The sequence below is a fragment of the Heptranchias perlo genome, chromosome 30, assembly GCF_035084215.1.
Source record: "Heptranchias perlo isolate sHepPer1 chromosome 30, sHepPer1.hap1, whole genome shotgun sequence".
NCBI classification, from domain to species: Eukaryota; Metazoa; Chordata; class Chondrichthyes; order Hexanchiformes; family Hexanchidae; genus Heptranchias; species Heptranchias perlo.
In genome coordinates this window covers 16,997,101-17,025,100 of record NC_090354.1, presented here as the reverse complement: position 1 = coordinate 17,025,100, position 28,000 = coordinate 16,997,101, and the positions used below count along the sequence as shown (strand labels likewise).

Here is a 28,000-nt window from a genome sequence, read left to right as displayed (position 1 = left end):
GTACATATTTTATATCTTTTGCACACAATTTATATTGTTAATTATAAATAGTAATTAAGTTTATATATTACAAATAAATCAGATATATTTAATTGCCGATTGTTCACAAGTAATAAATGGGACAGCTAGTTTTTAAACTTTTTTAAAAATCTGGTTTATATTAAAAAAAACTAATAATCCTTAACATTAAAAAATACGAAATTCACATTAGGTAAAATTCTACATGTTTATACCCCATTAATGAAAGTGCCTCAAAATATCCACATATAGTGGTTTGAATAAGACATTAGGTACTTTAAGGAATGTGGATGCTTCCAAGGCTATATAAAGCATCGCATGGCTGCATGCACTCAAGTTTCAGTCAGACCTTGGGCAGCAGCATATCAGACGGAACAACATACTGCAAATGACAGTGTTAACGGATGAGCAATAGGCTTATCCGAACTGTATATTACAGAATGTAAGATCTGAGTCACAAGGTGGATATGTTTGGAGTTTCTTTTTAAAATTTGCAGAATGTATATGATTTGCCTTTTATACATAATCGTTGTGCTAAAGCGAGGTAGACACAGTGTAGCTTGTGACGAAGGAGCTCTTGTTAAATAATGAAGGACTTTTGAACAAAAACACTTGTGTCACCTTCATGGCACTGCATCAATTATCTTTTACTTCCTCATTTCTCAGATCACCATTTTGAAGATGTAATTTCATTTCTAGTTGATAGGTCAACACCAACCTGCACTTGTTAACTGTCAGAGTTTAAAAAAATCTCAATTTTTATTTACTTACTATTGTTGAGACACATTAAATTGAGAATCATCACAGAAACACGCCTCAGCCGAGAAATTAGTCATGGTAAAATTAACAGACAAATGCATAGTGCCTTCTTATGACATTCTTGTGTCTGCAATTTAAACAACGGCATTAATGCGTTAAAATAAATAGGCCAACACATGTCTTACACTAGCGCAAAGAGGAACGTCACACGAATATGTCAATCATTCATCTGCTAACATCACCAACATTAATTTGAGGGCCCTAATGGTTTTCACTCAATGCTCCTGATACTATAGTACCGCTGGCACTGCCTGGCACAGCCCTATATCTGGTCATCCCTGATTTCACTGCATTCTCTATGGATTCATTCTTTTCTACTTCTCGTTTTCTTTCCTCTTTTAATAGAACGTGTCCCTGGTATTATTTTCTCCTGCTGGGGTAGAAATTGGACCTCATTGTGCCTATTTTACAGGCCTAAATCAGACGTAACGAGAGGCCATTTTCAGGGACCCAATATTGGGTCGGGTATTTTTCAGGCGTCCTGGGTGGCTGCCTAAAACAGATGTTAGGCTCTTTCCATATTTTAATGAGGGGCCTAACGCCCGTTTTAGGGCCCCTCTGGGAAATTGGGCTGCCCTGAATGGAGCCCGTGTCAGGTCTGCTCCGCTCAGGTTTTGCAGGCATGGCTGTGGCCTAGCAAGCAGCCGCCACTAAAAAGCTACGTTTTTTTTAGGTTTGATGTGGAGCCAGAAGGCCTGGGAGTGCTCCTCCCGACTCCACAGTACTCCTGAGGGCCGCTGCTGGACCACGATCGTCCCTCATTCCATTCTCCTCTCCTCCCGCCCCCGCCCCCCTCGGCATTTACGTTCAGGCCACTTCCAGCGAGGCAAACAAGCACTGGCAGCTCTCCCAAATAATGTTAATGAGGCCCAAGGCCCAATTTCGAGCCGGCTTCAGGCCTCTCGGTTGGGGCATACGTTTTGTGCATGGGGCCCATTTTACGCCCGAAATTAGGCCCAAAGCAATTTCCACCTTATTGTCTCTACTGCAAGTTTGTTTTTCTTTCTGACTTTCATAATACCTTTTATTTTCTCCATCTTGTTGCTACTCCTTGTTTTCTCACTGGAAGTAGAAACCAGAGATCAATGAATAATCATCGTGGATAAACCAGTCATCAGTTAGGTACTACAACTGTCAAAGTGCCTTCATGCTGCAGGAGCAGAAAAAACACATTGCTACAGGGCTTTAGACAGGAACTAAAGTTATTTTTAGCTCTCTGAGTCCTTGGTGCTCTATGGCTCATTAACTGGGATCTTATAGTGCAGAGACGTTTCTTAACAGTCCATCATGAAAGGAAAAAAAATGGAGCTATGATGTTTTACGTGAATTTTCATTCTATGAGCTCTATGATCTCATTACTGGACCAAATACAGAAATAGTGGGTCTTCTTTGGGATTTGACTTTGGACCTCCTAAAATTCAGGTATTTATACAGCTGGATATCCAATCCTAATCCTGTCAGTTCCTGCGTGAGTCTCCTTATATATAGTCCACACATCACTCTCTCCTCTCCCTCCCCCACCACATTATACTGCAACGTGCATTGTTCCAATTATTCTATTATATTAGGCAGCATCCAATGGATATGAATTTATTACATGATATAAAAGAATACGATGAGTAAATGTTTCTACTTGAAGCAGAGAGCTAAATGCTGCTTGTGTTAGCACTAATGTATTTTCAGGCCCATAGAGCATAGAATTAAGGAGGCCATTCAGCCCATCGCTATTTAAAAAAATTACGGAGGCCATTCGGTCCATCTCTGAAAGAGCTATCCACTTAATCCCATTCTCCTGCCCTTTTTCCTTTTTAACTTTCCTTTTTCAAATATTTATCGACTTCTCTTTTAAAAGCCATTATGGATTCTGCTTTCATCAGTGTTTCTGGTAGGACATTCCATGTCCTAACAATTCTCTGCAAAGAAGAATTTCTCCTAACCTGAACATGGTACCTCCACCTTCCAGTAAGCAGCAAAGTTTGGAAGTTAATGGTCTGGTCATGATAGGAACAGGGAACCCTATGTTAGGGAATAAATGTATTGGTGCATAAGTTGTGTTCCTAGAATTACAGGAATCCAGGATGACCTATTACTACACTTACCTTCAATTTTGAGCCTGATGCTCAATATTCTGCCCATGCCAACACAACCACCAGAACAGAAGAGTTATGTTTCTTTATGAGCATGACATTTGGATGGGATAAAAGTGCTAACTAGTGGAGGTGAGTGAGTTAGCAATACCAGTATTTGCTTCATGGTGCAATGCAGTGTTAACAGAACTGCTAAAATTACCCATGTGGAAAATGCTTTCTCAAAGTGAGTTTGGAAAGCTGCAAAATAAATTCAGATCTTTTGCATATAAAAGTCAGAAGTCACATTTAATTAACGTTAGATAATACAGCCATGTGAGGATTTTCAAGTAATGTTTGTAGAGAATAGGAAGGAGAAACCCTGCTGAAAGTTCCTCCGCAAATCCTCCCCTTCCCAAGATCTGACTTAGTGAGGATGGATCTCAATGCTGCAGGAGGATAATGGTCCAGTTCCCAACCATCAGCCGGTCCCTGGGCCAGAAATTGCTTGGAGCGGTGAGGCAACGGTCACCGTTGCTCCTATACATACATACGAACATACGAATTAAGAGCAGGAGTAGGCCATTTGACCCCTCGAGCCTGCTCTGCCATTTGATAAGATCATGGCTGATCTGATTGCGACCTCAACCCTACTATCCCGTCGACCTACGCTTTGACTGCTTTGTTAATCAGGAATCTATCTAACTCAGCCTTAAAAATATTCAATGACCCTGCCTCCACCGCTCTCTGGGGAAGGAAATTCCACAGACTCACGATCCTCTGAGAGAAAAAAATTTCTCCTCATCTCCGTCTTAAATGGGAGACCCCTTATTTTTAAACTGTGGCCCCTAGTTCTAGTCTCTCTCACAAGGGGAAACATCCTCTCAGCATTTACCCCTTCTAGTCCCCTGCGAATTAAATGAACAAAATTACTTACTGCAGGCTCTGTGGCATCGAATTGCTTGAATTTGAACTTTAAACAAATTGTGTGTTATCAACCCAGCCTCTGAACAGCGTGAGTTTCCGTGCGGTTAGAAAAGTCTGTGAGGAGAAGTCACGCCCATAGATTCAGGCTACATTGGTCAACCAGGCAAGCAGACTTCATCCATTTAAAGTTAGTATTCTGTATTAAGATTTACCACACTGTTAAAATTTAGTTTAGACCTGTATTTTTAAGCGTACCTGTTTGGTGGCGTAATTAGTTACTTTCTAGCTGGGCAGATAAGCAAGTTGGTGCTTTTTCAATGATTTCTCTGATTGCAGTGTGCGATGTCCCTTTAATTCGAAGCTGTCATATTGCCGGTGAATCACTAGGAGCAAGTTCCAGATTTCCACATTTCACTGCGTGTGTGCGAACGCCGGAACTTGCTCCTTCAATTTGCCACTAACAACGGAGAGCGCTGTTGAGCGCCTCCATTATTTCGGGAGCGATTTGTGCCCCAATCAGTCCCCAGTCCCTGACCACCAGACAGACAGACACTGGACCTTGAGCACCTCCTAGCCAGGCCGCAGACCTCTTCAACTACGACAAGGAAACAAATTTTGTTTGCCATTATTGATGAAGTGTAACAACACCGTTAACATAGAAAAACATCCCAAGGCACTTTATAGGGACATAATCAGAAAAAAATGGAAAAAGAATATAAAAGAATGCAGAGAAACAGAAGGAAAATTGGAGTAGAGTAGATAACTCCAGTTAAAGAGCAAGTACAGGCTGTAATTTCTATGGGGGCAATTTTTACCTTCATCGCTTGGGTAGTAAACAGGCAGAGCTGATCACCCAAACTTTCAGACTCAGTCCATGGTTCTCCTCCTCCTCATCTACTCTGCACTGCTCTTCAAAATGTCCAGAGGCTCATGAACAAGGCTCTGACCTTGTTGAATCTATCGACATTCTGGGCCTGAACGAAATTTAGCTTACCGTCAGTGACTCCTTTCCCTCTCACAGGGGCTGCTATCATTTTTGCCTCAGCAGCCTCTGAATCAGTAATCAGCCAGGTCTGAAGAAATACCTTCCAGGCAAGTCAGTGGATGGTTTCCTGTTTACATAATTTTATAACTTACATAGGTGAGGGAATACTTTACACTGATGATACATTCTATAGAATTTCCTTATATAAGTGTGTTATATTCTTGACTACAGTTCCAGTCATTTTGATTTCGAAACCTAGGGGATAATTATCGCCTTTACTGCTTGGGTGGGTAACTGGCGGAGCAGATCGCCCATTCGTTACTGAATCCGCCCAATCGGTTATATAACCAGGGTTATAATGGGATTGACTGACAGAAACAGTGTTTTACCAGAAAGCAATATGCTCTTTTACTGGGTCACAATTCTCTGCATATATTCTTACATATATGCAGAGAATTGTGAGGATTTTATGACTGAAGTCAATTAAAAAAATGTGGCTAAGTGCAGTGAAGCATATTCAGAAAATAGCCATGAGCGTAATAGTGTTTTCATGGGTTTCATTAATGTTTCAAAAAGAATCATTTTAATATATTCGACCAACATTGTGGGCACACAAAGGAACCTCTGAGATTTGCTGTCATTAACAGCAGTTTAGACCTGGTGCATCAAATACCTTATTGATCATTTGGAATTCTATTGCTTTAAATAGATTCTGGAGAGGTTACACATTCTTCCGTACAGAGTGCCCCAGAATGGTGCTGATTACTTCAGTTGCTTTAAATAGATATGTTGTTCAGCACTATTCTAAATCTCCTTGTAAGGAAGCCCCTCTCAGGTAATTTTACCTTTTTCATTTGAAGCCCATAGTGTTAGAAGGCCCATAACACCAGAATTTTTCCAGGTCCCTAAAGCCAGCTCTGATGTAGAGTGGGAAGTACCTGTAATGTAACATTGTGGATCCAATGTTGGTAAGAACCAGGTTAACATTGTAGGGTTTTAGATTAAGAGTGACTGCTGGGTGAGGCCCTCAGTAATTATACCTGCAAGACTTCCAGAAATTACTTCCACAACTCTGTATTCTCATTAAGTTTTACATAGTCTGGTGGTAGAGCATTTCACTGATGAGTACAACACAAGAGTACCACATGAACAATTGCATTTGGAAGGTACTCATTGTTTATATCAAAAAACAGACATCAGGGCTATATTAGATTAGAACATCCTGTAGTGGAAATTAATAGCTATCCATTTATTAAAGGGATGCAGCACTATTTGCATGGGAAAGTGATTGGCAAACCCTTTATTTTGCTCATAAACATAAGGTAAATCATACTGAGATATGTAAATCACATTACTCAGGAGTGATGCCATTAACATTGAAATGGCACAAAGTCCTTCTGCTTTCTTGTTCCTCAAACAAAATGATATTTTTCATGAAGAAAATGCATCTTTATTGCCAGACTGTTAATACTTCTCCAACTATAGTAAAGAAAAGCTGCAACACGTTATTTACTACAATATTGACTGGGTATTCTGTGGCGAGTGACTCACCTCCTGACTCCCCAAAGCCTTTCCACCATCTACAAGGCACAAGTCAGGAGTGTGATGGAATACTCTCTACTTGCCTGGATGAGTGCAGCTCCAACAACACTCAAGAAGCTCGACACCATCCAGGACAAAGCAGCCCGCTTGATTGGCACCCCATCCACCACCTTAAACATTCACTCCCTTCACCACCTGCGCACCGTGGCTGCAGTGTGTACCATCTACAGGATGCACTGCAGCAACTCACCAAGGCTTCTTCGACAGCATCTCCCAAACCCGCGACCTCTACCACCTAGAAGGACAAGGGCAGCAGACACATGGGAACAACACCACCTGCACGTTCCCCTCCAAGTCACACACCATCCCGACTTGGAAGTATATCGCCGTTCCTTCATCATCGCTGGGTCAAAATCTTGGAACTCCATACCTAACAGCATTGTGGGAGAACCTTCACCACATGGACTGCAGTGGTTCAAGAAGGCAGCTCATCACCACCTTCTCAAAGGCAATTAGGGATAGGCAATAAATGCTGGCCTTGCCAGCGACACCCACATCCCATGAATGAATAAAAAATATATATTCACAATAGAACAAAGTTCTCAAACCTCATTAAAATGTAGGTACTGAAAGTGCTGCTATACATATATTTGGATATCTTTGTTTCTAAATCTCATTAACCAAACATTATCAAATGAAACATGTTAATAATATACATATGTTTGTATTATGTTTCATTTGGTCCTACCAATGTGTCTGCCCGACTGCTCTCAATTTTCTCGCAGTGCTGAAAACACCTGGCTGCAAACTTTCAGCACCAAACTATATTCCTGGATGACATGCCATTTGAATTTATAGTGTGTTAGCAACAATAATAGATTCACTTCTTGCAGTTTTAATAGAAGCCCTTCTTTTTGTGGAAAATGCAATAACTTCCACATTTTGATTTTCCCATAAACCTGTTGATACTTTCCAAATCAATTTTAATGGAAAACGACAGCCCTACCTGGGAAGCAGACTTTTTCGGAGCATGTCCCTGGGAGGACATTCTCGGAGAGCAGGTGGGTGACATTGTGCCACTAGAGGACGTTGACCCTTTGCTGCTGTCTGTGAACCATGAGAAAGGCACAAACTGTGGCACTGCAGACTTAGCAGAGGCCAGAATACTGATTGGGCTCTCAAAAGACTCCCTACAAACAGGAAAACACGAGAGTCAGGACAAGGAGCTTTATCAAAGCATAACCAACAACAGCACAGAGAAGGCCTTTTCATGCCAACCTAGAAAATTAGAAAAAGCTGACCAACAGATTCCAAAAAAAAAGACTGACATAGCCCCCAAAAAATTAACAGCTCAACAACAAACCTGAATATAAGCCTCAAAGCACATGAAGAAAAACAGTGCAGTGATACAGGGCTTGCATAACTTTAGCATCAAGTTTACCCAATATTTGGGGGTAGTTGGAGGGGTAGTGGAAATTTGGAACTCTCTCCTCAAAAGGCTGTAAATGCAGGGACAATTGGAGCTTTCAAGACTGAGATAGATAGATTTTTATTAGGTAAGGATATCAAGGGAAAATGGAGTTGAGGTACAGATCAGCCATGACCTAATTGAATGGTGGAGCAGGCTCGAGGGGCTGAATGGCCTATTCCTGATCCCAATGTTACTATGTTATTGCAGGGAGAAAAAAGCTAGATTACAGAAAAGCACAGTTTACAGCAGAGGTGAATTTACTGAGGGGGATGTGATGCTGAGGGCATAATATTTTTTTTCCCTGGGAGCATGCCTCCCCAGAAAATTTTGATTTGTGCCACTAGTTGGTGGATTTTCAGTCCTTTTGAAGACCACTATATCTCTGTCTTTCAAAAATAATTTATTCTGGAAAGTTTTCAGCGATTTTAAATATTAAAATGAAAGTAGTTGTAGGAACTTCAACACAACTTTACAGAGTCCAGTTCCTTTCATTGGGAATCCTACCCCAGATACTTCATATTAACTTGCAAACTAAAACCTTTTAGAACACACTTACAGTAATCTCTACAGGCCTTGCATTTTGCACTCACAAGACAAAACTGGCTCATTGTCACATCTGTCTCTGTTCTGGGCCCTTTGGCAATCCAGAGGTAGGCAGAGAATTACTTGATTTAGAGCATGCTGATTTAGCTATTCAAAACAATCACATTTTATTTTTAATTAGCTTTAAGGGTGAATCAAAACAAAACCTTAGAACTGAGTTCTGATAAAAGCTCACATCTAAATATTAACCCTTTCCAACCTCTTTTAGATGCTGATCAATCTGCTGGGCATTTCAAACATTTTCTGTTCAAAGTACCTTTAAGCACGAGGCTAGAAATCACTGCTGGCGATAGCCAACGCTTAATCCGTTAGTTTGACATTCCTCCGTCTGCTACTTCAATGGAGGTGTTAACCTATTTAAAGTAAACATCCAATCGGATTGATTCTGAAAGCCTCTAGTCCTATCCGCCAACTGATTTGATTAATTGACAACCTCAAATCACAGTAAAACGTAGCTGATTACTTTTGTGAATGGCTGGCAAGCTGGAACAGTTTAAAATGCCAGTTGATACACATGTGTTTGATAATATTCCATTCCTTTGGCAGCAATGTTTTTGAATAACCTTTATTTTTAATGCATTTTCTTCCCAAATGAGATCCTTTAATTCTTCTGATGAACATTTTCTTTGATGAATTATGCATTTTGTATTGTTAGTTCTGTTTAATAATAATCTGCCGTCAGAATGAAACTTGATGTTGTATATCTTTCAGCCCTATAGTAACACACTTTCACTTTTCTTTTGCTGTTTCTACTACACTGTACAAAGCTAAAAAAACATTGAAAAGAATTTTGATGAATAAAATATCCTACACAAGCAAGCAGCAAGTCTAAAGGTGTCATTCACTCTCGGGAATTGGGCTGTTGACATTTCTAAAGCTTGAGATTAGCTACATGGAATTGCAACATTTTAAGATATTACCATTCCCTGGAACTTTCTCCGGGTTTATCCCACTCCACCACTGTAACTTTGGCACAAACCACAACTACATGCATAGATGAGGTCTCCACGGAACTGCTGTCAAAGTTATGGCAGCGGAGCAGGAGAAGGCCCAAGGAAATTCCTGACACATCTTTATTAAACGCTATCCTGTGGTTCAAGGGAATAATTGGAAGGACTTCTCCACAGTGCTTGTTGTGGGAGGGCAGGAAACCGGCCAGCTCACATGCTGATCATGGTGGTGGGGAGAGGGGTCTCGAACAGACTGGTAATGGGCTGGAATTGTTTTGTGGGCCCAGGAGGAGCTCTCCTCTTCCCACAAAAATAAAAATTAAAAATGTCTTTGTTTTTCAAGCGGCTTTCAGTGGTCCCTTTAAGGACCTTTGGTTAGGTCACACAATGCCTGGGTACAAACGTCTACCCAAAACATTATCTACCTGAATCTTTCTCATTCCAAATCCTAACAGAGCTGCAGTGTATTTCCAGCATCTTCTGTTTTTAATTCACAATCTCACAGGCAAAATTTGCTTTCCCAACTTAAAATACATCCTATTTAACAGCAATGCACAGCAAAAGGAAAATTTGAATGGCTGAATATTTTTTTTTTATTCAGTTGAGATTTAAGGGATGATTCTGTGATCCCCACACTCCCAGCAGGGAAGCCACACTTGTGGGGAGTGCAGGTAGGAAATAGGGCCACAACAATGAAGCTCCGACTCACTATCTTGCCCTCCCTGCTGGTAGCAAGGATCGTGAGTCACCCTTTAAACTCAATACTCCTTTAGCTGTGTGAGAAGATAACAGTTTGATTTTACCTGCTACCAGTAGACAGTCTGTTGGCTGTCTTCTCTGCTTTTCTTCCTTTCGTGGAGGAGGATCTTCGTAGCTGTACCCTGTAGATGGTGCAGGCATTTATTAGAAGACCTAAGTATCATCATTTGAATTCCTGAAGGTCTATAGTAGTGTTTCTACAAACTGTTAGAAATATATCACTTCTATTAGATTGAGTTTGTTTCTCCAAGTTGCAGTATCCACTTCTTGGAGACCTTCATAAGTCTATGCTGAAAGAGAGAAAATGTTCCCATTGGCGGAAAGGTCAAGAACCAGAGGGCATAGATTTAAGGTGATTGGCAAAAGAACCAAAGGTGACATAAGGAAAAACTTCTTTACACAGCGAGTGATTAGGATCTGGAATGCACTGGCTGAGGGGGTGGTGGAGGCAGATTCTATCATGGCCTTCAAAAGGGAACTGGATAAGTACTTGAAACGAAAAGATTTGCAGGGCTACGGGGATAGGGCGGGGGAGTGGGACAAGCTGGATTGCTCGTGCATAGAGCCGGCGCGGACTCGATGGGCCAAATGGCCTCCTTCCATGCTGTAACCTTTCTATGATTCTATAAAACTAACTTGTCTCTATCTAAATCTGGCTAATTATTTTATTCTAATCTCAGGTATTCAGAATCATTGGCAGGCAATTTTTTATTACGTGATGATTTTATTAAAGACATCTTTAAATTATTGGACTCTCACGGTAAACTGATCCAGAAATCCCCCCATGCAATGGCTATACTTGTATCTATGATTTCTTTCTGTGCTTTATATCTGATCATTTATGGTCTGCAGCTTTTCCCTGTCCTGCTCACTCATCTGCACCAGAGCTGTGCTTTATTTATTTGCAACATTCATTACTCTTGTCAAAGATCAAAGCTTTTTGATGAGAGACTATTTAATTTTGGGTGAGTTTAAAAAGAATGTCTTGTTCTACGGCATTTATTACCGCAGTAATGATCCTTCGACACTTCTGAAGCAGCTAATGAGCCACTTAACCAATATAAATGTTACTGGTTCTCCAATCTAGATAAGGAGTACACACAGTTGAAATAGAAAATGGCCGACCGCCATTCGGGTCAATTTCAATTTCCTCACAACTAACTACACATTCTCAGACTTGTAGGGGCATTCCGAACATTCCTGCTCAAGACTGAAGTGTGGCACAGATAAAGACATAAGGGGTGAAATTTGTCTTGGATGTTAGGGTAAAACGAGCGATAGCAAATCTGCAGCCCATTTTACACTTCTCCCGATTTTCTTTTCCACAATGGAAATTGCTATTTGGCAGCCTGATCAAACTATTTTGATATATCATATTATTTTTTGAATTTTAATTTATTAATTTGCTTAATTTATTTTCAAGTAAAATAAAAGTGCAATATATAATCTCCATGTTTGTTTTATATAATCAATGATGGGAACATTAGTTTCAGATTTTTTTTAAAAAATCAAACTACTAAAGCCTGCTACAATACCCTTAAAAAAAATCTCAGATGCTGTTGAATTAATGATTCTTGCTGGAGACTTCAGTTCATCTATGGCTCAATGACCCTTACTAATTTTACACACATTTGCTGACTCTCCAATATTTGCATTGTTTAATTTTGCAAACTGTATTAACTATGAAACAAAATGATCCTCAGGTTTCCATCGGTGCCTGTGAGCTATGATCAGCACAATAGTATGTGAAAGGAAGACTCCAGCATCAGTACTTGGATCACATGCTACTCTTGACTTTAATAATCTACCTTCCAGATTAGGAAGATTTATTTGCATTGATAGCACAGTGTCTTAGCGTCAACTCTAAAAGTGAGTGTGCTATAGCTCATATATGGGATTTATTTTCTAGCACTATCTGGGGGTTATGGCCGCTCCAGAAAATTTAGATTTTTGACATACTATTTGATAAATTTTCCATTTTCTATATATATGTAAATATTTTCAGATATCTATACTACTTCATATGAGGGAATATACCTAACTAGACTACAACTATATTAAGATTCTTCTGGCAATCTGTTGTTAGCAAATTTGCATACTTACTTCTTGACTCTTGTTTTAAGTTGTTTCTTGATATACTTTCTTTGAGTCTAGAAATTATTGTTGCCAATATTAGATGAACAAGTGTCTCAGGCATTAACCAATTTTAAACTGATTAACACTCTGTTAAAACAGCAGATAGCCATATGAATGTGTTACATTTTAGGTCCTTTCTAACCTTCTTACACTGGATTATTTTGGCTCTCATATCTCCATTCATGGGTGAGTCCCAACTTCCCATACCGTCAAGCCAGTAAATCCATGTTTTGTTATCTAGGTAAACTGATGGTAACATGCACAGGAGGGCAAAGAGCAAACTCTGTCTGCTAATTCCTTTTCGCTATCGGACATATTTCCCCACAGGGTTCAACTCATTTTTTGAAAGCAAAGCATCATTGCGTTATACCTCTTTTTAAATTGAAAGTATCAAATAAATTTTATTTTACAAAAGATGAACAAGGACATAAGAAACAGTCACAGAACGTGATTATTATATTTGCAATAGGTCTCCTTCTACCTAACTCAAGTGGACAAAGTAATAAAATGATTGCAATTCTAAAAACTGAGCTATTCCTTAGAAAAGTAACTTTTAAATAACACAGTAAAACAAAAGCAAAATACTGCGGATGCTAGAAATCTGAAATAAAAACAGAAAATGCTGGAAACACTCAGCATCTGTGGAGAGAGAAACAGAGTTAACAGAACTGATCATCAACCTGAAACGTTAGCTCTGTTTCCCTCCCCACAGATGCTGCCCATCCTGCTGCATGTTTCCAGCATTTTCTGTTTCCCTGGATTTCGTACCACATGGTTTCCTGCAAATACCATTTTTCTCTCTTTTAGGAGTTTCAAACTGACTCTTCAAACAGATTCACCGATTTGAACAGAAAAGTTCCTTTTTATATCCTGGAAAAGAGTTACTGGAGCTTTCTTGATTTTGAAGATCTCACCATGCTGATGAAACTTGCAACATTGTATAAAAATAAGAAGGTCAATTTTAACCCGGAGCGGTTTAACTCTGGGCTTCCCACCCAGAACGTCTGTGGTAGAGCGTCTGCCGGCCGGTGAAGACTGGGTGGCCAAGGGCTGCCCATTGGCTCCCAGATAAGTAGCGAGAAGGGGTTTTCAGAAGGGTCTTGTGGGAGGGAAGCCGGAGGGGGGGGGCGGTGGGGGGTGATTCCAGGGCAGGGAAGGCCATGACAGCAGGAGTGCTCCTCCTGGCCCCACAAAGGAAAGTTTAACACTTACCTGAAGGGCCTCTTTTGTCTGCAGACCAGCTTCAGACCTGCATTTCCACCAATCGGGAAAGCTGCGGCGGTATCCCTGCTCACGCATGGTCAAAATGCCATCGGGGTCCTATTGACAATATGGGTCCTCGCACCCACCACATGAAGCAACACCTGCACGTCTGCAGCCATCAAATGAGTGTCGCACTGCTCCATCTCTAGCTCATAGATTAAATCTCTTGCCTCCACATTTACTCCATCAGCCACTGTTTTCTTTAACCCAAACTGCCTTTTGGAAAGACTCGGATACAGAGTAAAAATATTTACAACCTTTTGAAAGGCCAACATGACCACTTGCCTTTAAATGATCAAATCCTTTACAGTTTCTCATCAGCACTTGCTTAAGGACTGCAGACACACGACCTCTCATGCCCACCCCTCTAACGAGCTGGCACTGCCAGGCCCTATATGAACTGGGTGCTTGTTACCTTTATTAAAATGAAGCTGACCCCAGAAATCCCAGCTGGGCCAGCACTCAAGTGCATGCCCTTCCTGTCACATTCATTTACCATTGGCAACACAGCGCTACTGTGTTTAATCCTGATTAATACCTTAGCCTACAAAAGTGGGAGGTTGGTATACTTAATATACCCTTGATGGCCTCCAAAACAAAACCTAGATATATTCAGTATAGCCTCCTCTAAACATTGCCTCAGTATGTTCATCTCTCTCTACATGACCAGATTTTATGGGATTTAATTCAAAAGGTCATTCATTTTTATAACCAGGCATTGGAATTCATTGTGAAATGTGAATGCTGGACACAGCAGTAATGAAAACTCTGGCAGTATCTGCACTGATTGCATTTTATTTAAAAAATGTTGAACTAAGTTTAAAATAATATTTTAACAGTATGAAAGATAATATTGGGTCAGCTATAAATGTACATTCTATTTGGATCTGGATCAGCCTTCAAAACTCAGTTGGCCCAGAAATTGCTCACCTCGGGACGCCGTTCCATAATGGCGTCCTCTCTCTCCGCCAGCGAATCGACGGAGTAAGTTCACGAATGCGCACATGCGCGCTATAAGCTGGAAATCATGAACTTGCTCCCATTGGTTCACCGGCGGTTTCACAGCTGCGAATTAAAGGGGCATGCTACAATCACTTAAATCAATGAACATTCGTAAACTTACCCATCTGCCCAGTTGGAACAAAAATACACCACTAAAAGGTACGCTGAAAAATACCAGCTCTACACTACTTTTTAAAAGCGCGATGACTCCTAATGACTGCGAAAAAAACTAAAAATTAAATTTTAAAAATGTGGAATGTCTTATTTTAATATTTTTTGATCATTGAAAAAATGTAAAATTAAAAATTAAAAACCTCTTTTTTTACTTTTAACTTCTGTCTCATTAAATTAAATCTTTTATAAGAAGATATGTTACATTTTTATTTACACTGACATACAGAAGTTTACTTGAAATGAATTATTTCGACTTGCTACTTGTGGGCGTGACTGCTCTTCCTGACAGATTCTGTGGGCGTGGCTTCCATTCCCACAGTCTGTCCGATGCGAATGAAAACCTACGCTGATTTCAGAGCGCACAAGTTGAACAGAATTCAAAATGGAGCAAGTGGATGTTGCAGGCCAGGAAGTAAGTATTTTCATACTTTTTATCTGCAGGATGTGCGGAGAGCCTTGCCACACTGGTCGGGCACAAGTTCTGGCCCAGTATTTTCTTGGGAAAGGGACTTCCTCCAGACTTCACCACAAAGTAAATCTTGCACCTTCAGTTCTTGCTTCCAACTACTGAAATATCTAAATCAACCACTGCTAGCCAATTGATTATAACATTTAGCTTAACCTGTTTATTTTTAATCATCTTTTAGTCTTTTATGCTCTTTTTCCCCCAGAATGTATCATATGCCATATTTCTGGCCAAAAGAATAGATCTATCATCTCTTTTTCGGCCTCTGCCTATGTTTTCAGTGATACTTCAAAATCTTCCCCTTCATTAAGCTCAATAACTCTAAATATGATCAGGAGTAAAATCATCACTTTTTGACTTGAATGTAAACTGCAGAAGGCAACATCCTTCTTTACCAATGAGCTTAGCATGTAAAAATGGGCTCTTTTACTTTCTGCTACTGTTTGTTGCTCTAATTTAGATCTAACATGTGTGAATAGTCCATTAAGAAAGAAAGAAGTTATTTCTATATACGTGCCTTTCACGTCCTCAGGATTTCCCAAAGTGTTTCACAACCAACAAAGTAATTTTCTTTCTAAAGTGTAGTCACAGTTGTAATGTGGGAAAATGTAGAGGCCAATTTGCGCACAACAAGGTCCCACAAACAGCAATGAGAGAAATTACTAGATCATTCGTTTTGGTGGTAATGGCTGAGGGATTAATGTTTACCAGGAGAACATGACTAATTTTGTGAACAAAAATACAAGATGGCAGAACATAGTTTAGTAATTGTTCTTGTTCAAAAATTAGTTGACATATGTTGAGTGATTTTGAACGTTATTCATAGAACTCATCATCAGATTTCATATCTGAAAGACATTAGTTATTAGCATTTTTGGATCCTTGTACACACCAGATGTTGCAAAATGTCAAACGATGATAAATGACAGAAAAGCTAATCAACAAAAAATCAATTCCATGCAAACAGGCCACATCACAATTTTTCTTCGACTATTATGATGATTAAATGGCATATAAAACATTATCGACTGCATGCAAATAGGACTGTTTTTATGGCTTCTTTCAGTAATAGGGAAGACTCATACAAATCCTCTCTGTTCAATAGCCCTCGCAATAACACTCTCTACTATAACACGCATTATTTATGGCACTCTAACTACTAAAAAACTCTGTTCAATATAAGATGCCTTTTTACGGTTCCCACAGACAGGATAATAGTAAGGATCTAATGTGGTTCCTTCAGGCACTGAATATTTGTTTAGAAAAAGTGGAGGCAGCAGTTTACCACACAAGGGAATAAGCTGTGTAATCCAATTTTCTATATTGTTCACATTTCTTCCACGTTTTTCTTTATACAGTGAGACTCTGGTGTACACTAGAATTTGTAGAGCTTGTGGGGTGAAGATTGGTTATGGTTCCATAACCAGCAGCGCATTGATAATGCCCGCCTCAACCGGGAGGTCAGAGGATGGCCCAAAATTGGTCCTCGGGCCTCATTAACATTTTTGTGTGAGCTGCCGGTGTCTGTCGCTCCTCTATAGGAGTTCCACATTTCACTAAGAAGAATACCAGGCCATTTGCCTCACCGGCAATTTTTTTTGCAAAGGAGCCTAAGACAGGAGTCAGGCCTCTCATTTACATATCTAAGCGGCCTAGCAGCTGTTTTAGGCAACTGGCCGGGCCGCCTGCAACGATGCCTTTAACAATATGGCGGTGCCTGTAACGCAGGTACAGTTCAGGCATGGGATATGTGTCCCGAAATTGTTCCCTTTTGCCCCCATTTTCCATCCGGAAGACGGACACAAGGAATAATTTCTACACCTATCATTTTGACCGTCTTACAGAATTTCTTCATTTTGTTACCGGTCAGCAGCTTGCTAGTGGAATGCAGAGACTCTAAATGGTGATACAGAAAGACGCCTCAGCATAAAACAATGTTTTTTGTTATTGATCAGAACAGTCCAGGCTGCACGCGTTTCCAAGGATGATATCAATGCCACACCTTAGTCAATTTGACAACAGCTATTCTTGTACAACAAGGCCAACAACTTCCATTTATATTGTACCTTCAATGTAAATAAACTTCTAAAGGTGCTTCATAAATAGGCATTAAAAAAATGTGGACATCAAGCCAGGAAAAGATGGGTGGGGGGGGTTCTGAAAGCTTGGTTGCAGAAATTAGTTTTGGGGAGGTTTTTAAAGGTGGAAAGCAGAACAGGACGAGTTCCAGTCTTTTTCTGCTAAAGTGACTTGTATCGATCTATGTGTAATATCCATTGAATAAAAAAATGATTGTGATTGCAATTGTAACATAATTTTGTACATAGTCGCTGAATACCTTACAAAAAAGGGTTAAGAATTGTCTCTGTATCTTTTTCAAAGCCCTAACCATTCAGATAGACCAGAGGATAGTGAACTGTCAACACTGGAGAAATGTTAGCAAACACATTTATGATCCATAATAGTGACACAGATTGGAAACTATTTGCAGATAATGGGGGTAATTTTGATTCTGGGCGATATCGATTCAGCTGCCTGTTATACATCTCTCCCAATTTTCATTTCCATTGTATCTTTGTAGCTTCATTGTTATATTTCAGTTGTTCCTAATTAGAATCCACCATCACTTCAAACCACTCAGATGAAACACTAGCAAGTCTGTCAAAAAATACTGTATGTATTACAATAAGAACGGATGACTGGTGGATGATTTAGTAAGATGGATTGTCTTTCCTTGTTTGTTGTGGTCTTTTATGTACACTTGAAATTGTAAGTTACAGAACTAAAAATGCTTAAACTTATAGTCTCTTCACCTGCTACATTCTGTTATATCAAAAGGATAAAGTTTTATTGTTTATTTTATTTTAATTACAACACTTACCCAAGGTCCAAAAATTTCCGTCTTGCCTTTCTGTCCAGGCCTACTGTGGGACTTGCTGGTTCTGCTGGACTTGTTTCTTTGCTCTCCTCTGAACCTACAATTACAAAAATGCAAACAAAATTTTAACAAAACATTATGACGCTATCACTGAATCCAGAGTTGCTGTTATTATGCCCTTCCCCATCATTGCCAATGCCATTATTATAAGTTTCTTCCTTCCAAAGCTATGAATAACTAGCAAGGAAAACAACCTAGAGAGCTAATGATCACTTTATAGCTTCTGATTTAAGTGAATCCCTTCATAAATTACTATAAAGCCTGTATCATTCCAGAATTAATCAAATGTATCAAGACGCTGTACCTGACCCACAAACCGGGCCATAAATATTAGATAGTCACTAATAAACCCAATAAGGAATTCAGGAGAAACTTCTTTACTCAGAGAATTGTTAGAATGTGGAACTTGCTACCATGTGGAGCAGTTGAGGCGAATAGCAAAGATGCATTTACAGGGAAGCTAGATAAGTACATGAGGGAGAAAGCAATAGAAGGATATGTTGATAGGGTGAGATGAAATAAGGTGGGAGGAGACTTGTTTGGAGCATAAACACTGGCGTAGACCTATTGGGCTGAACGGTCTGTTTCTGTGCTATAAATACCATAAATACCATGTAACTATGTAACAGATCCCTGCTCTTGCCTTTTTTATATTCTCGATTCCAAGGTTATTAGTGATGTATTGCGATGCTTATAATTAATGATGGTCTATGGTTGCTACCAGTAGTTCTTTAGTCAAAGAATCTAAATTTTGAATTCAGAAGCCATTTTAATAGTACTGATTTATTTGCAACTGTTCAGTCAACTGACCTACAAACCTTTTGTTCGTAGAACACAGGGAAGAAATTATCTTTTTATTTATTGAGCTAGGCTATTGTTCAAATGTTAATTAGTTTAATTGAGCAGATATATCAATCAGTCCAGAAGCCCAGAAAGGTAAATGCTGAACTTTGAGGGAGGAGGCTACACACTCCTCCATGTGAATGTTCAGTCGTGACCACAAATCTGAACTACCCAGGGAAGATGCAGATTGTCAGCTGAGATATGTTCAAGGTCAAGGGAAGATATGCCATGTACTTGCATGTATACTTTCATTTCAAAATAATTTAAGTAGTAAAGGTGGACGTCTGCCTTGATGGTTGTTCAACATATAAGTTAGTGAGATTGTGCAGCAGCAGTATGGTGAGGAGAGGTTGGTTTTCAGTGCTAGCTCTAATGTCCTGGACTAATAAAAAAAAGTTTGTAGTGTGTACTTTGTGATCTTCATCACTGAAGTAGTCTACAGAGGAGCACTTTTTGTTGTGTCCCATGATCAGAAATAGGTGTATTTTGTGGGTATTATATAACAGGGTACACTTGCTTGTTCAGTAAGGTGCAAGAAAATTCTAACTCACTACTAACCGTATTAGAGTCATAGAGTCATAGAGTCATAGAGTTATACAGCACGGATAGAGGCCCTTCGGCCCATCGTGTCCGCGCCGGCCATCAGCCCTGTCTACTCTAATCCCATATTCCAGCATTTGGTCCGTAGCCTTGTATGCTATGGCATTTCAAGTGCTCATCCAAATGCTTCTTGAATGTTGTGAGGGTTCCTGCCTCCACAACCCTTTCAGGCAGTGAGTTCCAGACTCCAATCACCCTCTGGGTGAAAAAGTTCTTTCTCAAATCCCCTCTAAACCTCCCGCCTTTTACCTTGAATCTATGTCCCCTTGTTATAGTACCCTCAACGAAGGGAAAAAGCTCCTTAGTATCCATCCTATCTGTGCCCCTCATAATTTTGTACACCTCAATCATGTCCCCCCTCAGCCTCCTCTGCTCCAAGGAAAACAAACCCAATCTTCCCAGTCTCTCTTCATAGCTGAAGCGCTCCAGCCCTGGTAACATCCTGGTGAATCTCCTCTGCACCCTCTCCAAAGCGATCACATCCTTCCTGTAGTGTGGCGACCAGAACTGCACACAGTACTCCAGCTGTGGCCTAACCAGTGTTTTATACAGCTCCATCATAACCTCCTTGCTCTTATATTCTATGCCTCGGCTAATAAAGGCAAGTATCCCATATGCCTTCTTTACCACCTTATCTACCTGTTCCGCCGCCTTCAGGGATCTGTGAACTTGCACACCAAGATCCCTCTGACCCTCTGTCTTGCCTAGGGTCCTCCCATTCATTGTGTATTCCCTTGCCTTGTTAGTCCCTCCAAAGTGCATCACCTCGCACTTTTCCGGGTTAAATTCCATTTGCCACTGTTCCGCCCATCTGACCAACCCATCTATATCGTCCTGCAGACTGAGGCTATCCTCCTCGCTATTTACCACCCTACCAATTTTTGTATCATCAGCGAACTTACTGATCATACCTTTTACATTCATATCCAAGTCATTAATGTAGACCACAAACAGCAAGGGACCCAGCACCGATCCCTGTGGTACCCCACTGGCCACAGGCTTCCAGTCACAAAAACAACCTTCGACCATCACCCTCTTACTTCTGCCACTAAGCCAGTTTTGTATCCAAAGTGCCAAGGCACCCTGGATTCCATGGGCTCGTACCTTCTTGATATTATAAAATATCCTCGTCACATTTTTATTATTACTGCAAAATAACTCATTTGTGAATGATTGCCCATAGTTAGGCGTTTGAAATTTGAATTCAAAGGTGATTCAAGTGGGCTAAAGCTAAATTCTTTCCTAAACTTTGCAGTGTTCTCATTCAGCTAGGCTCTTATAAGCTGAAATACAAATCGTCTTATGCCCAAAATTTTGATTTACCACATCACTATCTTAATTACATCCGAAACTGACTCTTACTTAATGGTAGCCCACTTTAACTAGCCCACTTTAACAGCTCGACTGTTACTCGACTGTCGAGGGAGAGCAGCCTCTGTATGTCATTCTCCCCATTTTAATTTTAGAGTTCAAGGGAAGTCACGCTGGGTTCTGCTGTGAAATCTGGGGAATCAGTAACTGTATCAAGGGAAATGCGGGGGCTTGGCTCCCCACATTTACTTCAATGAAACCAACTCCCTTAAACTGATGGCACATTCATAGAACCACACTTCCATGGGCCCAGCACCGATACCATGAAATACAGACAATGGAAGGAAACCCCGGGTATGATTTTGACTTGGAATCAGGAAGAGATCGGGGAGTGGGGGGAAGATTTTCAGGCGCTAAACCCAGAAGTAAAGTTGACGGGTCGGAATGTGCAATCGTGATCTAATTGAAAGATTAAAATTTTACTGCCGGGTACCGTGCCCGACAGCCAGCCTGATTGACAGGGCGGTGGGGGGGAGCGTTGGCGATCAGGGGTTCTCGGACAATGGTGGGGTCTCGCCAATTAGCTGATCGCGGGAGTCCGGTCGCAGCTGGTAAACTTGATGGGCCTGAAGGAAACACTCCTGCTCCTCTTAGCCCACAAGCAGTGCAATAAAACTTACCTGATGAACCGGCCCATCTCGCCTCCTTTTACTTGGTGAGATTCACGAGCCCCAGGAAAGCCGTCCTGGAGCCATTAATTTTAAAGCTCAGTTAAATTCAATTAAGAAAAATGCTACTTAACGTCTCTTAATGATGTTAATTGCCCCGCTAAATACCCGCCCACCGGCACTCATTGGGGACGCGACCTTAGCCAGTGCGTTCCTTGCATGCATCCAAAGACACCCCGTTAAACCCGGAAGTGGTCGTGTTGGAGCCGGATTGCGATCATGATCTAAAAAGTTGTTATTTTAACCTCCCACCCGCCCCCAACCCTCCTGTTCTTTGGGGTTAAAATTCCCTCCCACATATACTGCGCTGCTATAATAGAAAAACGCCTGGAGAACCATTTCATCAGCTTCTTGAAAACTAACAGTATTCAGCAAACGAAGGTGGGTATTGGTGATGGGCCGTTCTTGCAAAATAATTATTGTGACAATCTACAACACTGATTGGTGAGAAACTTATAGTAAAACATGCCCTTATATAAGGCCAGCTATCTAAAACAAGTTAATTTGATTCATTTCATCATTCCATTCCTTTTGCAGTGCAAACACAATGCTATTCCCAATGTTGTGTCCCATTATATGAATAGCCTTTTTGGTGGACATTTTATTAAATTATCCAGAATTGACTGTGACATTACAATTTTCTATTAGATCATATTGTGACAGAAGAAATTCTGAAATATGTACTGAAACACACCATTATTACTTTTTAACTTGTTGTAGTTTGGAGACTTGCAAAAATAATAATAGTCATGCTCGCTGATCTTGCTTTTAATCTTCAGGTTAAGCAGGGATAGAGGCCGAGTCTTTAAATTTAATCCCATCTAATTTTTTTTGTTGCATTTTCTCCTCATGACACTGCTTCATGTTAGAGTTTGGTCCTACGGGAGACAGCCATCCTCCATTACATCATCCAAGTGACCATTCTTCAGGTGTGAGCTTGATCAGGGAATGGCAGCAGGTTATTCAACCTTGGGGAGATCACAGCCACAACCGATTCTGTCCTCACCCGGCATTCACTCACATACACTTTTCAACCGGAGTCAGTGGATAGTGTCGAGGAGCAGGATCCCAGGCTGTTTAACTACTCCGGTCCCAGCCTGGAGGCACTGAGGCCAATTTTGCCACCACAGCTGAGATCAGCTAATTCACACAGGCTGAAGATTGAAACTGGGACATTCCTCGTCTTTGTGGCTCAGTGCCATTTGGGAGGTCGATTTATTGAGCTGTGCCATTGGTGAGCTCTGATTTCTACTGGCTTAATGTAAATATTCACTTCTTACACAATTGACATTTGTTTGTGAAGGTAACATTTACTTTCCATTTGTAATTTTCTCCCTCGCTCCCAGTCGCATTTCTTGATGTCACGCACTATCCAAGGCAAATAAACTCCACAATTCCACAGCCGCGGAATCCAAACATTCCGTGGCTAACATTTCTCTCCTGACACAGACATTCTCCCCCTGCTATTTATTTTTCCTTTAAAGTTTTCTCCATTGTAATTACATTAGAACAAATACCTGTTGTTCCAATACTGAATGATGTGAGCAGACGCTCAATTTTTAATCCCCATTGATGTTTCAGCTCATTAACCCCCCCGTACATTTCATGTCTGGGTGTTTCACATCTTGCAAAATTCACCTGTTAAATACACTGCTTATTTATTTAATCCCACTTATCTAAGCTGAATAATCTGGGTTCGCAGACGCTCTGAGCTCAGCCTCTGGTATTTACCAATTGTTTTTCCTAGTACGGTAAACATAGCCTAAGCAATAGCTTCCTCCCATTTAAATTCTCCTGGTTTGATGTGTTGGTGAGCTGAGAACCTGTTCTTGAATATAATACCAACTGGCAACTACGGGGTGGCTGTTCCCTCAGAACTATTTTTGGGACTGAAATGGGCACCTAAAATTGGGCCTTAGGCCTCATTAACATTATTTGGGCAAGCTGCCAGCAACTATCACATCTCCTCAGGCAGCTTGCCCATCTTATAAAGATCAGTGCCTCACCGGCAGCGGTCCAAAGGGGGATCCCGGGGGATCAGCGGATGGGAAAGGGATCGGTTGTTGGCTAGAAGCGGACCTCAGGCGTACTGTCAGCCCAATTTTCTCGAGAGGTCCTAAAATAGGCATTAGCATATGCAGGTGCCTAACGCCTGTTCTAGGTGCAAAATGGCCCGACTCAATATCAGGTCAGACACCCTTCAGGTGACCTGGGCCCTCAGGCCCATTTTGCAAGCATTAAACTGGTGTAACAATGTCCAGTTTCTACCCCTGTATCTGTGTGTTAACAAGCACTGACTCAGTGGCACTTTGAATGTACTCGGGGGTGCGATGTTCTAACTTGAAGCAGCAAAACTTATTTTGAACAGTACTTTTTGACAAAAGTTTACTTTTTAAACAAAAAAGCTGTCACCTTATCTCCCTGCCAGCACAGGGATCTAGCTGTCTCACCTGTCTAGATGAAAAGTCAGATAACTTATACCATTAACTTTGCTTTTATTGCTTGATGTATCGCACCAATTTCGGTCCAGATATAAAGAAATTCTGTCATAGACCTTTTGAAGAAAAAATATATCAATTGCAAAATTGAAGAAAATGAATAACAGAACCTTCACTGTGCTTTTCTGTTCTTCTCTCCCTCCTCATGTGAACTGGAGAGGTGTCAGAGCTGTGGCAGGATTTGGAAGGGGAACTTGTAGGTGTCAAGCCCAGGGCTTCCTGCGAGGAAGCATTAGTCAGAGTCTGGTAACGTGTCATCGCCATCGATGTCTGCTCCCCTTCTTCAAACGTTCTCCTCACTATGTTAACATCGAACGAGAACGATGAGGCTCGCTGTGAGGGAGATGCTGAAGAGATAACAGATTCTGAAGATGGAGAAGAGCCTCGCAGGGAGGAATGTAAAGGAGATCTCATACTGTGTAGTGGGCTTCCATAATTATCTGAAGCCTATAATTATAAAAATCAAAACAGTATAGATTGTAAGAAAAGTGCAATCATTCTGGTCAACTTATAAAAAATTAAATGTCTATACTACTTGATATCTATTACCTGGTACACACACTGCATTTCATCGATCTCTGTATCTTATCACTGCTTTTCTATTGTTTTGCTTGACAATTTTCTCCCTTTACCCCCTCTCCTGAAGACTTTGATTCCCGTTGGGTTACGGTTCCCTGGGCACACTCTACCATCTTACCTAAAACCGCATTCTTCATCTGTGAGCCTAAGCAATGAATGCCAGGAGGCTATTTGACCATGGAGGGCCTTGTGGCCAAGTCCAGTGCTGTCCTCACCTGACATCCATACACATCACTTTCTAGCAGGATTCACTGAACAACAATCAGGTTGAAAAACGTGGCTCATTTCCCCCTCCATAACCCAGGGGCACTGAGGCCAGTTGAAGAGCCCTGGCTACTGACTGACTGAGATCAGCTAATTCAGCACAGATTAGAATTGAACCTGGGATCTTCTGGATGTACAGCCCAACTATAAATGACTGGTTAGGCCCCAGCCGGAGTATTGTGTCCAATTCTGGACACCACACTTTAAGAACGATGTCAAGTCCTTACTCCCTATCTCACAGCACTGTGGGAGAACCTTCACCACATGGACTGCAGAGGTTCAAGAAGGCGGCTCACCACCACCTTCTCAAGGGCAATTAGGGATGGGCAATAAATGCTGGTCTTGCCAGTGACGCCCACATCCCATGAACGAAAAAAAAGTGGAATTTTCTTTATGCAACGGTTTGTTATGATCTGTAATGCACCATGAGAGAGTGGTGGAAGCAGATTCAATAATAACTTTCAAAAAGGAATTGGATAATGACTTGAAGGGGAAGAATTTTCAGGGCTATAGGGAAAGGGCAGGAGAGTGGAACTAATTGGATAGCTCTTTCAAAGAGCCGGCACAGGCAGAATGGGCCGAATGGCCTCCTTCGGTGCTGACTCATTCAATGATTCTATAACTACGCACTGTCTTTACCAAATGATCCATGCTGGGAGGGGGTGAGGGAATGTTCTGTCCTACAGTCAAAAAAATAAATTACCTACCTTTCTTTCCAGGCTGTCATCTCCCTCCGTGGAGCTTATGCTGTCTCGTAGTCGAGATCTAGATGGTCGTTGTCGTCTTGCCTTGACAGAAAGCTGAGCTCGAGCTTTCTGCAAGCTGCTGTCAAGTCTTTCAGTCTCTGGTATCACCTCATTAAAATCTGCAGCAATATTAAACGCATTAATGCCAGTAAGAACATTATTAATGATAATATGAACATGTAAAATTATCCACAGGAAAATAGACTAAACCCATTTTTTGAAGTCTGGAGTGTAGAAAATTCATGTGTCACACCAATTATGACATTTATAAGTCTGACTAGAATTAATCCAAAATATTACTGTAAAGCACAGATTAGTTGTTTTCCACTCAAGTGTTAGCAGGTATCGTAGTGCACTGGTTACGGTTAAGTCATAAGTTCAAATCCCTCCATGGCACAATGAATTCAATAAACCTAGTAATTTTTGGACTGGCATCAGAAAAAATGACCACGAATACTGTTGGATTGTTGTATGAAACCAACTGGTTCACTAATGTCATTCAGGGAGGGATAACTGACCACTCCTCCCTAGTCTGGCCTTCATATGACTCCAGTCCTACACCATGGCCTAAATTTTAACTATGATGCTGGATCTCAGCAGGGGGGGGTCAACAATCGGGTGGGAAATCTGGAGAAAAAAATTGTGCGGTTTCCCGAACGATCGTGACTCAATTGAAGCCACTTAACTCAACTTCTGGATTTCGCGTCCTCAAGCTGCGCAGTGGGCGGACTGCGCACTCGCATTTAAAGCCCACTATTTAAAGGGCCATTTCAACAATGCATTTTGAAGGAGAAAGGTGGCTACAATGACCATGCAAGGTTCCAGAGCCAAGGCTGCACCTAGGTTCTCCGACGCCGCCCGGGAGGCATTGCTGGGCGCAGTGAGAAGCAGGAGGGAGATGCTTTATCCACAAGACAGAAGTAAGAAACCTGGCTCTGTAACAAAGAAGGCATGGCTGGAGGTGGCAGACCAGGTCAGCAGGAGAAGCACGGTGCCCCAGTCGTGGATGCAATGCAGAAAGAGATTTAATGACCTAACCAGGTCAGGAAATGTGAGTACAGTTGCTGATTGACCTGCATTCCGTGGTGAACGTTACCCCCCCACCTCACACTGCTCTGTGAAGCCAACTCCAGCACATCACTCCTCACACCTACTTAAGGCCAAGTGTCAAGTTACCTTCACTTTCTGTGCACTTCTTCACCCCCCAATTTGTGCACCCACCTCTCCCACTCACCCCAATCCTGATGCAATGTGATCAATCTGTCTGATAGTCACCCTCTGATGCATCTGCTTCATTGTCATCCTGACCCAAAGCAATGCATCCATCGGGTGACCACTTCACCATCACTCACTCACACGTCTGTACTTTCTCCCTTTTGTAGGAGAAGAGAGCACTAAATGCAAGGGAGTGGGATTTGCGCAGAATGAGGGAATCATGGCAGCTGCCTGGGAATTTGGCAAACACCTGCAGAAACCCCTCCCAGTGGTCGCAAACCAATTGCGCATTGATGGGAGTGGTATCCCTTTCGGTTGATGAACAGTCCTGGCTCATGTGGAGGTGCTCGGAATGCTACGTGTGTGCAATCAATTGCACCCTGTACCCGTGGGAAGCCAGCCAGAGAGTGGAAACCCACTGCCCTCTCAGTCTGGCTGATGTCGTTGATGGGGAAGTTGACATAGTGGGATGCCCTGGCAAGCAAGCCGTCTGTGACCTGTTGCATATATTTATGGTCAGATGACTGAGAGACCCTGGAGATGTCACTGTTGGCGCCCTGGAAGGATCTGGAGGAGGAGAAGTTGAGGGCAGTGGTGATTTTAACTGCGACGGGCAATGTATGGCCACCAGGCCCAACTGGGAGCAGCTCTGCCTGAAGGAACCTGGAGATGTCTGCGACCATCTAGCCACTCAATCTTAGTCTTCATAGGCACTGGTCCTCAGAGAGGTTCAGGAAGCTCAGCCTCTGCCTGAAGACCCTCTCACGAGGGTAGTGCCTCCTGCGATGTTGGGCCATCGTCCCCTCTCTGCTGTTCTGCAGGTCCTTGTGCTGCACCTCTCTCTTGTGGAGCTGCAACTCCCAGAACTGTACGCTGTGCCTGGCACAGATGGAGATGTGCCTCCTCCTCAGATGTAGTGCTGAATACATCCATTGCGCCCCCCCATCCTGATGGTGTCAATGTGAGGGGGTCCAAAATGCAGGCAAATATGTCTGGACAGAAGAATTCTGAGTGTGAACAAGGAAATCTGAGTCTAAGTACTAAGAACTCCCAGCCAAATGTTTGTCTGAGATAACTGCTTGCCCTGCTGCAAAAAA

The 28,000-nt window shown here is 41.6% G+C and overlaps 1 protein-coding gene across 1 annotated transcript in view; it reads right to left on the bottom strand.

Annotated features, from left to right (window-relative positions):
* Positions 1-27,586, bottom strand: part of samd14 (sterile alpha motif domain containing 14) — a 57,835-nt gene extending 30,249 nt beyond the window's left edge. The window contains exons 1-6 of the mRNA XM_067969163.1: positions 27,319-27,586; positions 25,650-25,807; positions 24,210-24,546; positions 18,063-18,156; positions 10,185-10,262; positions 7,364-7,547 (exon numbers count right to left, since the gene is read on the bottom strand). Of these exons, the coding sequence (XP_067825264.1) occupies positions 7,364-7,547; positions 10,185-10,262; positions 18,063-18,156; positions 24,210-24,546; positions 25,650-25,807; positions 27,319-27,586 (1,119 nt within the window). The remainder of the gene's footprint in view (positions 1-7,363; positions 7,548-10,184; positions 10,263-18,062; positions 18,157-24,209; positions 24,547-25,649; positions 25,808-27,318) is intronic.
* Positions 27,587-28,000: the final 414 nt, after the last annotated feature.